This window comes from Choloepus didactylus, chromosome 8 (assembly GCF_015220235.1).
Source record: "Choloepus didactylus isolate mChoDid1 chromosome 8, mChoDid1.pri, whole genome shotgun sequence".
NCBI classification, from domain to species: domain Eukaryota; kingdom Metazoa; phylum Chordata; class Mammalia; order Pilosa; family Megalonychidae; genus Choloepus; species Choloepus didactylus.
This window is the reverse complement of record NC_051314.1, coordinates 118,257,130-118,275,170: the sequence shown is the minus strand read 5'-3', so window position 1 is coordinate 118,275,170 and position 18,041 is coordinate 118,257,130. Positions and strand designations below refer to the sequence as shown.

Genomic DNA, 18,041 nt, shown 5'->3' with positions numbered 1-18,041 from the left:
ATTGCTCACAAGCAAAATGAACATGTTGATTAGGCAAAAACCCAGCTTGCATCCAGTCCGTAGACATCTGCCCTTTCTTTCTACTTTTCTTCACAAGCAAAGTACATGGCCCTCTTAAAGAAAAGAGAACTGAAATAGGAAGGCAGTTATTTTGGACTCACAGGAGTCCCAGCTCCAACTTCGCTAAATGCCCTTATTTCCTGGGATATGAAGATAAGAACAACTTCCCCATGGTTTATTTGTAGAAATGTATCTGCAGCTCATCTTAGCAGCTTTCACAAGTCCTGTAATAAGGCTTGTCCCACAAACCTGTTCTGGCTGAGGAAACTTCAGCTATTAGACCTGCTCCCACCCATTTGATTAGGGACAGAATATGGGTGTGCAACTCTATACAGTGTGGTGACTGTGACATCTTCTGTGATCTGAAGAATTACTTGAATGGAATAAAAAAAGATTTAAAAAAAATCCCTAACTCTTCAACTATATATAAAAGGACATTATTGTAATAAAGAACACAGGCTGGAATATATAAAATGAGAATCGAAACTAAACAGAAGCTTGGATATCATCTAGGGCTTCATGCTGATTCTGTACCATGGCAAACTTGCCACACCTTATAGCCCAGTTTGAAAAAGAGTAAAAACAGGCAATTGATGTGTATAAAGTGATGCTTTGATAAAGAACAGTAACAAATCTATATCTGATTGAAGATTTTTAACAAGCTTGAATTTCATAGCAGTTATCTGACCAGAACAAGCATATTTATGAAATCATGAAGTAAATTATGATCACAGTAAATGCCCACCCAGAATCAGAACTCCCCTTTCCTTCAGATGCAGCTTATGTATCAAATATGTCAGATTTTACCACTAAAAGAATATTCAGAAAATAAAAATAGCAACATTAGGAAAGGCCTTTAAGATAAACTGTCAACAGCTTATCTTACCATAAGATCTCTCTCAGGAAGAATGTAAATTTCAAGCAAAGACATCAGCAATATTAGAGACAAATATTTGGGAATAATTCTAAATGTGGTAAAAGTATAATTAAATATATTATAGATGATGTAATTAATTTTATTCCATCTTTGCTTCTTGACGATCAGAGAATCAGTTGACCCACTGACCTATATTAATTACACTAAAAATAAGTCAAATGGCTTAAGGAGTGCTTTGCTAGGATTTGCTTTAATCTGAAAAGAATAAAAAACTTCCAAGCAAAGCCACACACACCTATGATCTCAGAACAAAAATCCATCAAAGGAATCAGGGTTTTATTAGTATGCTATCTTTTCAGGATATCCCACTTATCAAATGTTGATGGTACAGGATTAACCCTATAAAGGCATTTAAAATACCGAGAAAATTAAGAATAGGTGTGCCTAGCCTAAACACAACGCATGCATCTCTCTCTGTGTGTGTGTGTGTGTAAGAGAAATATACATTATTTGGGCCACTGAATAAATCATATGAGCCCTCTAAGGTTCAATGCTTTTATCTGTAAAGTGGAGAAAATACCTGTGAAACCTATATAGCAGGACTACTGGGTACATGAGTTTAAGTATTTTGTCAAGAAAATGATATAAATGCAAATGAACAGTGGTAATCTTATTCATTAATGTCTTAATAAAAAGCCCAATTCAATTAATTTCTCTTAACTGTTTAGAAATTTTAAAAAAAGCCTTTATCACTTAGTATGAATCCACAAAGCTCTAGAGGAAGTAACTAATCTTTAAGGATGAAACTCATTGCCTTCTAAGAAATAAAAGGTAAGTCATACTATTTGTAACACTTCTCAGTTTTTCTAAGGCCTATATGATAACCCTGAAGGCAAATAATTCTCTTCTTTATCCCTTAAAATTTAACAAATCATTAAGAGTCTCATTCTGTACCAGAAATGGTAGTTCCTTAAAACCCAAGTTCTAAATACCTGCTTCTCTTCTGCCCAGGTGTCATGTTTATACATTAACAGTAACACAGAGTACTGTTGGTGTAGAACGTTTATTAATTTTTCCGCAAAACACTCCAAGTTTAAGTCAGTGGGAAATAATTTTAATCGAAGAACTGTACATTTTCTTCCCATGTATCCTGCTTTGTATTAGGAAATGATATTGTGATCCATTTCACTACAAGTAAAATATTACAAAATATTTACAAGAAAATATTTAAAGTAACTCAAACACAAAAGCCAAGATGGGGTAAAATAAACCAGTTCCTCAGAAATCTCTACTCAAGTGTCCACAGCACACAAGAGAGGAGAATAAAAACAAATAAGTAACTGAGATCCCCCTGATCATGCTTCAAAAGAACTGGAGAGGGGAAAGAAATGGGATGGAAATGGTGATATGAAAGGGAATAGATGTTAGCAGCACTGCTTCAATAATCAATCTATTCTGAATGAAACACCCCCTCTTAAATGCAGTAAATTCTGACCAAGGCTAAATTTTAGGATATTCTTTGCACTGAAATTAGAAAATACCCTGACAGTGGAAGTAGCTCTTTCACCTAACCTTAATTAAGAGCCTCTTCCTCCATGAACCACTGATGTGAACAGAAACCTGTTATGGCATCAAAAACTGTCACAGTAGCCCTTCCATCTCCTTCATGAATGCTTCATACACATCATCCTTAGTTTGTACTGAGACAGGAACAGAAGGACCAGACTTGGGGGCTGCTTTGGCAAGAGGCACAGCAGAATCATCCTCTGACTTTCTTTGGGGAGCAGCAGTAGCCCCTTTATTCTCCCGACGTACCCTCAGTGCAGTGGGCACAAATCGAGTAATCTCCGCCTTGGGATTAGTGATCTGTGGCTTCGCACTGATGGTTGCTGTGGCTTTCTTCTCAATGGTGGCTGCACTTGTATCATCTGCCTTGGGTCGCTGAATCAAATTGGGTGGGGCACTTAAAACCCCTGGGTTTGGCAAGGGAGCTGGTGGGAAGAGCCCAGGTGGGGCAGGTCCAAGTGGAGGCACCAAAGGTGGGCGCATCATGCCAGGACGAGGTGGAGGGATACCTAAATGAAAAAGACAGGCAGAATGAACACAAGAACCATTAAAATTTAACTATTATTAAGGATATTAAAAACACAGGTTGACAATTTTTTTTTTAATGGGCAACAATTTACAGAAAATAAGGTAAACTCATGCTACTTGCTCTCTCAAATTCAGGAATACATTCTGATAGTAAGGAATACTTAAGGAATACATCACCTTCAGTGTGTATCCCTGCACTTATAGTAGTAATGATCTATTTTTCTTCCTCTCCAAATAAGGTACTGTTATAAAACCAAAGTAAAATCGACACCAGCTGGTTTCAAGTACTATTCAGATTTGACAGTCCAAAATTCTATTCTAGTTGTATAGTGCAGATGCTAATAAGGCTGAAGTTGGGAGACTGATTCCCATGAGTTATTTACTTATTTCCACACCCCCATGCTCCCCAAAAAGTAATTCAATGGGGAGAAAGTATAACTTCAACCAGGACCAGTTATTAGATGTGCACGTACTAGGAAAGAGAGAATGTAACTAATTAGAATCTGTCACCATTACTGGAGAATAATGCATGTCTTATTGATGGTTCAGGCATATACTTATCATATATCAAAAAGTGCAGATTTTAAATGTTCTCCAAATGCCACTTTTAATATAGAATGTAAAGTACCACATTTCCTCAATCTAAGATGCTACTGAGTACAAAGATGCATAATTATGCTATATACTACTAAGAAAGAAAGAAAGAAAGAAAGCCCAAGCTGGGGAGCTTAAAAGGAGCCCTTCATATTAAATTAGGACATTATGCTGTATACCAGAAACACACTTGTTGCATATAAGACCACAAGGAAACCTGTATGTCCAACCCTGGCACTGGGTAGAAGGAGGGAAAATCTCCCCTGTGATTTCGAACTTTTAAGTTGGCACTCATACTGATTAATGTGACAAATTCACAATTACAAGTGTTGTCTCAAACAAGAATTTAATCCAAAATGGTCTCTGGCTGGGAGTAGTTTCCCAAGTGTCAGGCAGAATCAGATGCAAATGCCCTCTGGAAGAACTTAATTTCAGTCAGGCCTACAATAATTTAAACAAACCAATTCTAAGACAGTCCTTGATTTCAGGACACTGAAATGTGAAAATGTATCTTAGAGAAGATGACATATATAGTAAACTAAGTTTTTGCCACAGAATTCGAAAGCTTCACCTGGAGGTGCAGGAGGAGGTAGCCTTGGTGGAGGTCCCCGAGGAGGAGGGCCAGGAGGCAGACCTGGAGGTGGACCTGGGGGAGGGCCAGGGGGTCGGCCTGGTGGTGGTCCCGGAGGTAAAAGTCGGGGTAAAGGCCCTCGGAGTCCTGGCATTCCAGGTGGTCTCAGGAACGGGGGAGCTCCTGAAAAGAGAAAAATATAAATGTCAAACAAATACACAGGAAGTAGTACTGGTGGTATAAAGATAACTGCAGTATGGTTTGATTTAACCTGAAATCAGACAACTTCAACAACAGATTGACCACAGAACTTTCTCCAGAATAGACCATATGCCGGGACCTAAAACAAGCCTCAATAAATTTAGAAAAATTGAAATTATTCAAAGCACATTCTCTGACCACAATGGAATACAATTAGAAGTCAAAAACCATCAGAAACTTAGAAAATTCACAAAGACCTGGATATTAAACAACATACTCCTAAAATAAATGGTTTATAATGTAGAATGTAGGGGAACTAGTGATAGAGAGCAATTAATGAAGGGGGAATGATAACCCAGTAAGAACAGATAAACTATTGTGGGTGAATTTAACGTTCTGGGAATGCCCAGGAATGACTATTGTTGGTTAATTTCTGATTGGTATGGTAGGAACAAGTTCACAGAAATGTTGCTATATTAGGTTATTTTCTTGGGGTAGAGTAGGAAAATGTTGGAAGTAAAGTAGTTATTTTAGGTTAGGTGTCTTTTTTTACTCCCTTGTTATAGTTTGTTTGAAATGTTTTTTTATTGTGTATCTTTTAAAAAAATTTTTTTTTGATATAGTTAATTTAAAAAAAAAGAGTTAATGGCAATCAATGAAATATATGATACTGGAGTGGATCTAAGAATGGAAGAGAAAAGCTCAAAGGGGGCATAAGGAAAACTTGGAACATAGAATTTAAGCTTTATATCCATATTAAATTTCTTGAATTAAATGCAGTTAAATTAATGACATAATATCCTTGTTCGTAGGAAATGTACATGGAAGTATTATGAGTTCAAGGAATATGATATATGCAACCCGCTCTCAAATGTTCAGAAGATGATAAATGGGTAGATAGATAATTGATAGAAAGATAATAGATACAGTTGAAAGAAAGGGGGAAGGAGGGAGGGAGGAAGGAAGAAAGGAAGGAAAGAGAAAGAAAGGTACTGCAAAGGTAGCAAAATGTAAAATTGGCAGATACAGATATCTGGGGGTGGGGAGGTGTTGGAGTTGTCTGTATGGGGTTTGTATTGTATTTGCAACTGTCCTACATGTTTGAAATTATTTCAAAATAAAAATTAAAAAAAAAAAAAAAAAGAACCCCAAAAATGATTGCCATGTGTAGAAATAGAATTTACTCAACAAATATCTAAGCACCCGAGACAGGGTGTTGAATTTATTATGGATCTTTTCCTCTTATTTCCTGGCATGACAAAAAAAATAATCAGTTCTGCTGCGCTGGAAAGATACAAAGATGAGAAGACATCTTAAATGGTTCTTGTACAAGCTGAGACTGGAATATAACTTGAAAGTTATTAAAATATAGACAAGCACCACTGTACTTCAATCAGAAAAGGATGAACTCAACTGAAGAAAACTTAATAGGCTGACTGACAAGAATCATAAACAGCCAGGAGGTTCTATATGTTATTTCAAATTGCAAAGAAGGCTTTTATATTCTTTAGTAGAAGTCCTGACCAAAATAAAGACTGATCACTGTTTTTCCCCAACCATAAAGATTAGAGACATCCAAATAGTCCCATTGTAAGAAAAGCATGAGATAGTATTAACTGTGTCCAGCCCTAGTCCCATCTGCTACCAACTTAGAACTGGGTCAACCTATCATATTTTTAAAAAGTAGTACTAATGAAAGCCTCAATTACATGCTCAAATTTCTGTCTGCTATGAACAGATTTAAAGAACCTTAAAAAAGGAGGCACTTTGGAGAAAAACAGAGGGCTGTCAGAAGCTTTAGGGATAAACATGTTTCACTAATCATTTGAGAATTCTTGATTTCTTATGGAATTATCACTAGGAGGAAACAAAACATCAATATGCATGATGTGTGATATTTCCTGAAATGACTTCACTTTTGTGATGGTTAAGCTTGGAAGTCAACTTGGCCAGGTTATGGTGCCCAGTTGTTTGAGCAAGCAAGCACTGACCTGACTGTTACTGAGGGCATTTTGTGGACTTAAATAATCAGCAAGTTGACTGCATCTACAATCACCTGAGGAGACTGCCTTCAACAATGAGAGACTTCTCATTCAATCAGTTAAAGGCTTTAAAAGGAGAAGTGATGATTTCAGCAGTCAGGAGAGAAAATTTCCATCTCTACCTCAGCCAGCTAGCCAGCTTCTCCTGGAGAATTCATCAAAAACCGTCAGAGTTCCCAGCTTGCAGCCTGCTCTATGGAATCTGGACTTGCATGAGACAATTCTCATAAAAACTTTGAATTTACAGATATCTCCCATTGGCTCTGTTTCCTGAGAGAACTCTGACCAATCCAACTCTCTAACCTCATTTAACATAAACATTTATTTACATTATGTAAGTGCTTACCTGGAGGTGGCCCAGGAGGCAGGCCTGTAGGTGGTCCAGGTGGCCGTAAAGGTGGTGCAGGTGGTGGTCCAAGAGGAGGTGGTCCTGGCATGGGAGGTGCTTGAATCTGAGAAGGAGGAACAGACTGTGGAGGAGCCTGCTGCTGTGAAGAAGCTGTAGACGTGCCATCAGAAAGAGATTCTTCTTTATGCTGTTTTTGTGATTGCTTTTCTGCTTCAGAATCATCAGAATCATCTTCATCATCATCCTCGGAGAATTCCTCTACTTCTCGTCCCTCCTCTGGGATTTCCTGACCTGAAAGAAATTTTAAACCAGGTAATTGGAGCAGTTCATTTTTTGTACAGTCAGTAGAAGAGCAATATGCTTGATAAATGCTTTCTTAAAATTAATGGCCAGTCTTTCTCAAGAGATGTGGAAGAATCAAATAGTATTCTGCTCATCTATGCTAGTAATTATGCTATAGTAGCAAAGCTGATTGAATCCAGGCTTTAGAATAAGACCTGGATATAAATGCCAGCTCAACCACTTACTAGCTGTGTAAGTTTGGGCAACCTACTTTCATGTCTCTAAACCTTAATTTTTGTAAAACAAGGGTTTATTATTTATTTCATTGTTGTTGCTGAGATAATAAAGGTGAAAATTTAGATAAAGCAACTGGCACAAGGAAATACCAAAAGGTGATTCACTATTCTTGCTCTGCTTTACCTGCCATTCGAAGCATCATGGCTTGAAGAGGAGTCAGCTCCTTCATGTTCTTCTTTTTTTTCCTTGATTTTCCAGGCATATCTGCAAATCGTACACTCAGACCTACAGGGATAGAGTGGGGGTGGGGAATCAACAAAATTCAGTAAACACTTACTGTGTAACAAACACTATAAAGTCCTAGATACGACTGCTGTCCATTAGTTGGTAGAAGGCAAGCACTGGGGAAGACAGCCACATTAAGGATAGTAAATAAAATGCCAACTAGTGGTAAATATATACTGTGGAAAAAATTTTAAAATTTAGAAAACACTATTAATAAGCTATGGCAATAAAATTGAAAACCCAGGTTAAATTAAGGTAATTTTCTGTAAGTAGGTTACTAAAATTGGCGAAAGAAGTGGTAAGACCAGAATATATAAAATTAAAATGGTAGTCAAAGACCCACTCCCCCGACAGGCACCTGGCACAAACAGTTTCATGAAAAAATTCAACCAAACTTTCACGTTAGAAAGTTCCTGTTAAAAGGCGTAGGAAAAGATGGAATGTGATCCAACTCATGAAGCTAGCATAAACCTAACATCACACTAAGCTACTGGCCCAAATAAAATAAAAGCAAATTGAATCAAACAGGGTTTTAAAAAACATAAGTATGCAGGGTTGATCCCAGAAATGCAAATTATCTCAACATTAGACAAGCCATTGATGTAAAAAATCAGCTGACTGAATGAATGTCAAATCGTAACTGGGACAGCCATTTTTAGCAAATCTGCACTGATTAAGTATACGTAAGGAAAACCAGCCTGCTTTTTAGAAAAAGAGAAAAATCTAACAGACAAGAGACTAAGCAGTCTTCTTTTGAAGCTCAAGTCTTGAAATGTTCTGAAATGTTAAGCAAAGTCACCTCTTGGTTGATACTAATTAAACTTTTGAAAAAAAAAAGAAAAGAAAAAGAGAGACCTTGTAGTCCCTGAGAGCATTGGAACTGCTGTGGCTCATACTTTCTATTAAGCATTCCATGCAAGAGTCCTCTGTATTTTTTTATTACCAGCTCTCTCCACATTTAAAAAGTAACTTTATTGGAACCATATGATTCTTAAGAACCATCAGGAGAAAAATTTATCATTACAAATACTAAAAACTGTCTCAGGCTACAAAAACAATCCCCAAAGAAGTTCCAAAACTATTGAGATGTGACAAAATCATCATACACTCAGATACCTAAAATCTAGAGTGAAAAAAAAAACATCCGTCTTGTGAACCCAAGAAATTATAAAGCAGTACTTTATAGTACTTTTCATGCAAGAACAATACATCATACTTATTTCACATTGCTCGGTATCTATTACAATTCTTTGATGAATGCTTAAAATTTTCTTTATGAATAAATGACCATAACCACTGTACTTTACTCTGAATTTGTAATAATCAAATAAACACATACATACATTATGGATATAACGTTCCAAAGAAATCACCAGAATTTCTTTCACAGATGTATTTGAATTATAATTACGGTTCAGGTTCTTGTCAGATACTATGCACAAAGAAAAATCAAAGGGCTTCAAAAGTAGAATTAAAAATATAATGAAACCCTACATGTGCTTGCTTTGGCAGCACATGTACTGGAACTGGGGCAATACAGAGAAGATTAGAATGGCCCCTGTAGAAGGATGACATAAAAATTCGTAAAGGTGTCTTCTTTCTTATACATACCTGTAATAGTACATCTTTATGACACTGAATAGCTGTTGTCTTTTTTCCCCAAAGTAAACTTCATTACACAAATTTTTTTTTATTTCATATACTATTTTACAAGGTTTTTTTTCCTCAAAAAGCATCTATTGACTACTTACTACATGTCAAAATTTTCAAGTTTTAGAAATGTAAAAATGAATAGAACTAAGGTCCCTACTTTCAAGGAGCTGAAAATTACTTTCACAGATCCATTAGTAAATTAGGGCCTTTTACTTATAAGCTACTGATCAATACCATGGAGCTTTCATATACACATACCTGACTTTTTTTCTTCAATGTTGTCTCTCTCATTATCATCACGGTGCACAAATTCATCCCCCTCACTTTCTCCATCTGATCTGTCAGTGTCACTGTCATCAGTGCTGTCATCATGTTTATCCTGATCCATGTCTTCAGGATAGCCGTCATCCTCACTGGTGCTAGAAACATCATCATCATGACCTCGCTGAGCTAAAAAGTGAGGAGGGAGCATAGACAAGTAGTATGATTGGATCCTCCGCTACATGGTATCCAGAAGTACAGAAAAACATATGTCCACTACTTAACTCAGAATATAATAACTTAATTGTTTAGACAAATTTCTATATATTCATACTGTCTGGCAATATTTTCATTTCGCAATAGTTTTAAATTCTCCTTTTTGGTAATGTAAGATTTTTAAAAAATGTGTTCAAAATTGAAAAAATTCCATTTGGAAACAATTATGTATACACACACACACACACACACACACACACACACAATTATGCTGATTATATACAATGATACCTTAATCTGATGACCATAAAGCTGAAAGGGAAACTGGTATTCAAGTGTTAGGAACTGGTAGTAACAGGGACATCTCTAAGGAAAACCTAATTTACAGTATAAGCATTTCTTTATGTCCTTATGCTTTTAGTTGGGTAGATCATATGACATATCCATCTGTATGTACGAATCTACATTTACTTCCTAAATTCTGAAGGTAGTAAACAACATGTGAAACAAAGCCAACACAAAAACTGACAGTAAACAGCAAAGGGAACATAGCTATTCCTTACCAAGTTCAGGACTATATAACATATCTTCATCTCGCCTACGAGGAGGAAGATCTAGGGCAAAGCCCACTTTACGGCCATACATCTGCAAGACTTGAGGAGGAGGCGGACCAGGGGGAGGACCAGGAGGTTTTCTGCCAGGGGGCAAACGTGGAACACCATGTCCAAGAAGAGGAAGTATAGATACTGCCCGAGATGGAGGTCTGCATAGACAATTTTACAGTAATTATACAACAGTAATGAGATATTAACTTCTAAACAATTTTCAAGAGATTTCATATTTTGCATTTAATCAAATATGCCATTGCTTATGTCAACTGTCTCTTTATTTCCTATACATTAATTTTGGCAATGGATAGTCAAGAGGTGCTTTGAATAAATGCTATTTGATTATGATACATACTGCTGCCTTACCCATAGGCTGAAGTCTTTTTAAGGATGGAAGGTGGCTGGGCACCAGGAAGTGGAATGTCCTGGATCAAGATGTTGGAAGGAGCATGAGGCATATCTGGCAAAGGAATACTCTCAACCTCCACATGCTGAGCATTCTGAAATACAGACACCCTTTCAATAGTATGAGAAAAGAGTAATCCACAAACTCAACACTAAAATTCAACATCAGCTGTTCTAAACCTGGATTTGCTATACACTTAACTTAAATATCATGAAAAAAGAATAAAAAACCTCAAATCAGTACTTCCAAAGACTGTCAAAGAATTGAGATAAATCTTTATCTTCTTTAAAAGAATCAAAATTCAGCTGTTTTATGCCCCTTATTATCAACTGTTTCTTTTTGATTATGATTTGAAAAAGATGTTTAGAGAAGTTTAACTAGTACCAGACATCAAAGCCATCCTATTTAATATTCTGGGTAGAAAAATAATACATATCAACAAATAACTATTTCCAGTGGTCAAGAGCTTGGGCTCTAAAATTATTCTGTTTGGGTTGAATCTCTGCCAAGTACTAGCAGTATGATACTGAGCAAGTTATAATACTTCTCCATCATAGTTTCCTTAACTGTAAAACTGTCCACTCTACCAAAAAAATTAGGACTTTTTTTACATTTTTAAAATTTTGAGGTAAAATTTATAATGAAATTTACAAATACAATGAATTTTGGCAAATGCATATACCCAGCAAGTTCCCACATGCCTATTCCTAATCTCTGATCCTGTCCCAAAGCAACTACGGTTAAAAATTTTCTTCCATAGATTAGTTTTGTCTGTTCTAGAATTTCATACAAATAGAATCATAACTATGAAAGGAGCCGAACATGTTTTTTTTGAGATTTATATGAGTTTTATCAGTATCTTTTTTTATTGCTAAGCAATAGTTATTGTATAAATCTAGTTTATTTATCCATTATCCTGATGATGAATTACCACGAGGAAATTACCATGATCAAATCCATTAACTTGTAAGAACAAATCTAACATTTTAGTTTATCTTTTAAAAGAAACTTGATTACCTTGACAGCATCAAAATATTGACTAAGTTGAGCCCTCTTCTGTTCATATTCTACTTCTAGCTTTCTCAATTCTTTGTAAATATCTGGATTCTCTTTTTCATAAAGTCGTAGAATACGTTCAAAGGTTTCGCGCAGCTTTTTACGTTTGTCTTTCAGCACCTTCTCATTTAACTGGGGCTGTTGCACGGGGTTAAACTCTGAAAGTAAAAGCAGATTATGGAATGAAACACACAAAAAAGTCACTTCATCTATGTATTAATAAGCTATATAATTTACTAAAACCTTCTAATATGTTAAAAACTTTTAAAAGAGACCTAGGCACCAGATTTACTCTTCAATTTTACTCAAAAGAACTACCATAAACATTAAAATTCAACCCTTTAAAAACAGCCATTAATTTTACTTTCTTTTCTGAGAAATGTCATCTAATTATTTGACTTCCATTGTCATTGTAATTATGATCAATTTTCACTCCTCTATGCTGAAAATCTGATACAGTACAGTTTTAAGATAGAACCAGATTTGCATACTGATTCTCATTCAGTTTGTGATCTTGACTACTTTAACTCTGAGCCTCTGCTTCCTCATCTGGAAAATGAGGATATCAATATCTTCACAACAAAGCTCTGATCATTCAATGGTATAATAAGTAAAATATCCAGTGGTGTCTGGCTCCTCAAAGGTACTTAACTATTAGTTTTGGACTCATGATTTTTGTCTAGCTATCTTGCTCTCCCTAACTGATCATGTGTTAACATGGGAGTTAATTTCAGGTCTCTGTACCAAAGGGGACCTGAAGCAAAAGACCAAGGTCTGCCTGGTCAACCCTAGCCCCCTATTCCCGTCACCAGTGACTGCTACAGTGGAATTTCAAATGTAGATTTCGGAGAGAGAAGCTCTCACATTCTTTTCTGGAAGTGTTAAGGAAGGATGAAATCAACTTAGAGCCTTCTGCAGCCTTAAATCCCAAATACCACTAATTCCAGACACACACCCATGTCATATCCCAAGGAGAAGTTCCTATCAGTATGCAGAATGAAGCTAACAAAAAGCAGACCAGATGGAGAGTCCTAATGATTTCTGGGATTCCAAAGCTGGCTTCCCTCCAGAATTTCCCAATCATGGGAGACAACATATATGCTCTTTTCTGCTTAAATTAGTTTGTGCTGAGTTTTATAAGTTATAACAAGAGCCCTAACAGTGTTTCCTTCTCCCTTTTTCTTGAGGAATAACAAGTTTGTTTACCTTCCTTCCCAAATCATATTAACTATTAACCTTGTTGATTTACTCAAATCCACAAAGTGGATTCTTACATTGTACTATTTCAACTGTAATATAATGCATAAAAGAGTTGAAATGCCTGAGTTTTAATCACATATTGCCAGGACAGCAGTTTGACCTTGGAAAAGGTACCTATAAAAAAAAAATCTCTCTATGCCTCAGCTTCCATATCTGTAAAATGGAGACAATACAACTGAACCCTAAAAAGTTGTTGTGGGGATTAAGTAAAAAAACATGGTGCATAGTGAGGTAAGTACTCAATAAGCCCCCATTATCTTCTCTTAAAACAACATAAATCAATTTTGAATCACCTAATAGATGATACCACGGCACCCTATGGACAATAATTGTCCCCACTGATATTTAGATCAGAGGCAACAACTGGAACCAGTTACAGATGAATTGGGAAAGATTTGGGATTATGTAGCCAGACCCCAAGTACTCTTGACCAGGCTAACTACACAGGCTCTCCCACATTATTTCAAAAACCCTATAATGCCATAATCCCACATTTTACATGACTGGATTTTTTAATGCCACTTACGTCATTGAGGGGTTCCACCATACCCCTTTCACTTACTGTATTCTGTGTTTGGGGGCAATTGTGGAACCTGTATGGGTACCTTTGTAAACAAAACTTGCAAAGATCACTTTAAAATGTTAAAATTTTAAAAAGGTGGCAAGGAACAGAAGAAATAGGATTGGTGAAAAGTTGACAACTAAAGAGCATATGAGCATTAACTATTTGTTTTTGCATGTTTGCAAATAGCCATTTAAAAAATGACAAGAAAACATAAATGTTCTCATGTTTGAAGAATGGATATTTGTGGATTGGGAAAAAATTTCCAGTGGCAGCACAATATAGACAATTCTCAAGCAACTTAGATGCAAGGAAAGGTGACATGCAGTTATCTCATATGATTTCACTAATGACAAAGTAATGGTATTCAAGATGTGTATGAAGTGACTTAATAAAATTATCATATGAAATGTGAAATGGGGGGGATCCTAATAATTTTATATACTTTGATTTTAAGCATTTAATGTTTTCTTCTACTTCCTGACAAAACAGTCAAATAACTTTATGGATCTTCTCATTTCATTAAAAAAATGGGAAACTGTCTCATATTTATGGCAATCTACAAGAAAAATGAGAAATTGCCTTAAATTCATAATGGCCTAATATTCCGATTTACCTGGTAGTTGCCAACATTAAAAACAAAAACAAAGAAACAACAACAAAAAGGTGGTTTCATAAACCAAATTTCAGTCTTCTCTCAAAAAATGAGCTGACCAAACTGGGTTCCAATACCTCATTACAAAAGTTAGCTAAAGCTAAATAGCAGCTTTCCTCTTATCCTAGGACATGGTATCTCCTCTTTGCAACAGCCCACCTCCACCACTCCCTGATACCAGTGTCAAACACCATCAAGCTTTTGTTTTTCTTACACCATGGCTGCTTCATTCATTACCTGCTTGCCCCTTTGTGTATCTGACTGCTACACCTGCTATAAAAATCTTGCCTATTTGAAAATTCTTACCCATTTCATCCAATTTCTCCATGTCCCGGATAATCTGCTTGGGATCCTTCATCTTCAGAACTGCAGCTCGTACCATCATGCGCTGTTTTTTGTTCTTAGAAAAATGAAAGAAGCAGAATGTGAAGAGGTTGGACACTCATGAATTGTTTATTTTAATTTGCTTCAAAAATCTATTTAAACTGAATATATTTCCTTGACTTCTGACCATTAGTTTTAATAACTAGTAAGAGCTATGTAATTTTTTTACTCTCAAAAGTGTTTCAACTTTTGTCAAAAAGATAAACAATATTATTTACAAAATGTGCTTTCTTAGGAAAGTATTGTTTTAACCTGGTGAAATCTTCAGCAGTTACTTAAAAAAAAATTATTCTTTAAATTTCTTTTTTTTAAACAAAGGTTGCAACTAAATTCTAAAATTATTTTTAGAGTAGAGAAAAGTTTTTCAGGATTTAATGCTAAACAATGAAACAAGAAAACATGAATGAAAAACTGCTAAAAATCTGAGTTCCTTAAATGTGTTAAAGCATGATATTAAAAGTACATCTTTTCTTATTCTTGGTAAGAACTCTGCCAAAAACTATTATTCAAGAAAATGGATTTTATAAAGCTGTTTTGCTTCACATTTACTTCCTTGCACTAATTCAGCAACTTTTAACATAACAAGATACGCCAAACAATACTTATGGCTATACAGGATGCTTCTGAAACCATACCTTCTTTAATTCTCTCTTCCGGGCTTCCTTTCCTTAAAAGGGAGAAGTAAAATTTTGAAATCTTGAACATTATCATTGTCTCCAATTTAATAAAATTCTTACTCTGAGAGGACCTTAATTTCCTTATTTTAGATTAGGAAGACATAATGTGTAACTTTTAAAAACCTACAGCAGTGTTTTTCAACCACGGCACTACTGACATTGGGACTGGATAATTCTTTGTTGTAGAAGGCCGTCCCATGCGTTGTAGAATATTTAGAGGCATCCCTGGCCTCACCCACTTGGTGCTAAAAGTAATTGTGACAATCAAAAATTCTTGAGGCATTTTTAAGTTTCTTAAAAAAATAATTATGAATCTCAAGGGAAAAGATACCGTAACATACTAAATCAGAGCTTACAAAACTAATATGCTTATTCCATGTACAAAAAGAAAGCTTTAAGCCAATTCTACTGTCCAGCAAACCAATCAAATCTGAAATTGGTAATATGAATACTAATTTTTTACATCTTTAAGTTTAAATCATGTTCCCACAATAACACTGGTACAACGGACTTCTATCATTACTGATCTTGTAATTATGCCTCAATTAAATAAACAGATTCCCCAATTCTTCTAATTTTTACCATGCCTTAACATTTGCTTGATCACCGCACATTAACGGACACTTACGGGCCTGATCTGTAGGGTTCATAAATTTTCCACTCTTGGTGGATGATGTAGATCTCCGTCCCATGTTTAAAATCTGTATTGTTTATTTGTTCATTAAAAAAAAAAAGCAACCTGAAAAGACAAAGAAATAACTCACAGTTTTCCAAATTTATAAAATTTTTTCCTTTCTAGAGTCCCTACCAAACCTGATAAGAAATATTCTTGATTAATTTTTTGAGAACTTTTTCTGATTCTCAAATTTAGTGTCCAAGAAAGATGGCCTCAACTTTCTTGACAATGAAAAATTAGATATTTAATGTTCATTAGAAAGACACCAGATCTGAAGAACACCGTGGATATCATTAAATTATCAACTTAACTTTTTTTTAATCAATCATAACACTGACTGTAGACTGAAAAATCAAACAGAAAATGTTTCAACAATATGGTACAAATCATGAGCATGGGAAGCCATTTATTAGTCCTTTCCCTACAACCTCCCTTTATTTACCTGTAGGATAAAAAAGAAAGAAAAAGCAAATGGGGGTAATGGAATCTGGGCTCTCCACAGTTTTTCTTGGCATGTATGTTCACAACACCTCTGAGGCAGTAAAAACTCATCAATTTAAAAGTATATTTAATTCAAATTTATTTCTAACTCATATATAGCTCTTGATTCTCAAGAGTTTAAAACATAGCTAAAAATGAAAATACTCAATATCACTACTATTATATAAGGGATCTTTCATAAACTTCAATTCTTATTGATACATATTTTCCTCACTAGTGGTACTAGTACTACTTGATTCCTGATTTGTATTTATTAAAGTACCTAAATGTTATAATTGTGTTTGAGGGGAAATATTTTGTAAGCCAAAACTTTGTTAAGCTAACACCATATTATATAATTTCAAATGAATGAGGTCTAACTTTTTGAAACTCTGTTTCCAATGATAAGGGTTGATAAATTTCCTCTCATTAGAAAATAGGCACTTTTTTAAAGAGAGTCAAAGGGAACATTATGAGGTAAATTTTTTTGTAGATTATATATAGAATTATATTCTCTCCCCCTTTATGAAGACTTTGTCAGATCACAGTTGATTACAGTAAATACCTCTTCCAGCAAATGTTCAATTGACCTGATTTCTGCTAGATGCTTCAGAGCTGTTTTAGAGGCAATGAATTTAGCGTGTCAGTGTTATTTCCTCAGAAAAAAACAAAAACAATCCCACGGGCGAGGGAACCAGCAAAATGAGTGCAAATGTAAGCTCTCATATCCCCGGTGGCCTGTATCTCTTTCGCTTTCTTCTCTCAATTATCATCAGGCTCATGTTTGGACCCTCCTCTCCCACAAGTAAAACATAAAACAGACACGAATTACAGTGAATCTTCACAAAATACAGTGAGGCTGCGTCTGCACAAACTAGTTTTTCGTCTAAAAACAGAGGCCGCTAGTAATCACGCCACAAAACAGTGGGTAACTTTAAACACCAAAAAGCCTCCAACGGGACAGGGTCCAGGTCCGCCAAAGAAGGTAACACCAGAACCAACCGCCGAAACCATAACGACAGTTGATCCTGACTCGAGGTGCAAGACGACGTCAAACCTAGGGCAACCGGTCAACGTGCACAGGAGGCGGCCCTAACCGACCTGGGTAGAAATCTACCTCTTAAGCGCTGGAAACCGAGCCTTCTCAGGCCGGGGGATCCCCCAGTTTGCGACCCGAGACCCCAACCAAGGCAAAGGAAAAGCAGGGCTGAGGGAGTTCCCGAGGCAACCGCGCGGGCCCCTGAAAAGGACGGGAGAGACGAAGAAACGGAGAGGAACTATCTGCGTACGCACACTTCGGCTGAGCTCCCGGGACTGCGAGAAGTGGGATGTAGGAGATTCCTGGCCTCTTTTACTTCGCAGGGGTCTTCAGACGGGTCCCTCAGTCAGCCACTCAGCCACCGCCATCTTGAAACCTCGCGCCCCTCCGCCATCCTTACGTCACTTCCTGTGTCTTCCGGTCGACGGTTTCTTAGCGTTTCTCGGTCCTGGGACCATCCAGAATCTCCAAGATCACCAGGACCAGGTCTCTTCCGCTCCAATACAATACTGAATT

The 18,041-nt window shown here is 36.3% G+C and overlaps 1 protein-coding gene and 1 non-coding gene across 3 annotated transcripts; one reads left to right on the top strand and one right to left on the bottom strand.

Annotated features, from left to right (window-relative positions):
• Nucleotides 1–1,981: 1,981 nt before the first annotated feature.
• On the bottom strand, nt 1,982–18,027 carry WBP11 (WW domain binding protein 11). 2 transcript variants are annotated; one of them, XM_037848192.1, is made up of 12 exons: nt 17,780–18,027; nt 15,959–16,069; nt 15,289–15,320; nt 14,576–14,669; nt 11,754–11,950; nt 10,697–10,830; nt 10,286–10,485; nt 9,504–9,695; nt 7,491–7,592; nt 6,786–7,079; nt 4,197–4,379; nt 2,579–3,012 (listed from the first exon to the last, which is right to left on the bottom strand). In XM_037848192.1, exons 2-12 carry the CDS (start codon nt 16,020–16,022, stop codon nt 2,579–2,581), a joined length of 1,926 nt encoding a protein of 641 aa, XP_037704120.1. In that variant the 5' UTR covers nt 16,023–16,069; nt 17,780–18,027. The 2 variants fall into 2 exon arrangements, with proteins under 2 accessions (XP_037704121.1, XP_037704120.1); XM_037848193.1 differs by lacking the exon at nt 17,780–18,027 and having other exon boundaries at nt 1,982–3,012; nt 15,959–16,022.
• Nucleotides 9,089–9,195, top strand: LOC119543603. The gene has a single exon (XR_005218667.1). It is a non-coding gene; the product is annotated as a U6 spliceosomal RNA (small nuclear RNA).
• Nucleotides 18,028–18,041: the final 14 nt, after the last annotated feature.

Excerpts from the sequence above, each read along its gene's own strand:
- WBP11 (XM_037848192.1), bottom strand. The coding sequence starts at position 16,022 with ATGGGACGGAGATCTACATCATCCACCAAGAGTGGAAAATTTATGAAC. Across the intron at positions 15,321-15,958 it reads GAACCCTACAGATCAGGCCC|GAAAGGAAGCCCGGAAGAGA; the intron begins GTAAGTGTCCGT and ends CTCCCTTTTAAG. Across the intron at positions 11,951-14,575 it reads GGAGAAATTGGATGAAATGG|AGTTTAACCCCGTGCAACAG; the intron begins GTAAGAATTTTC and ends TTTTACTTTCAG.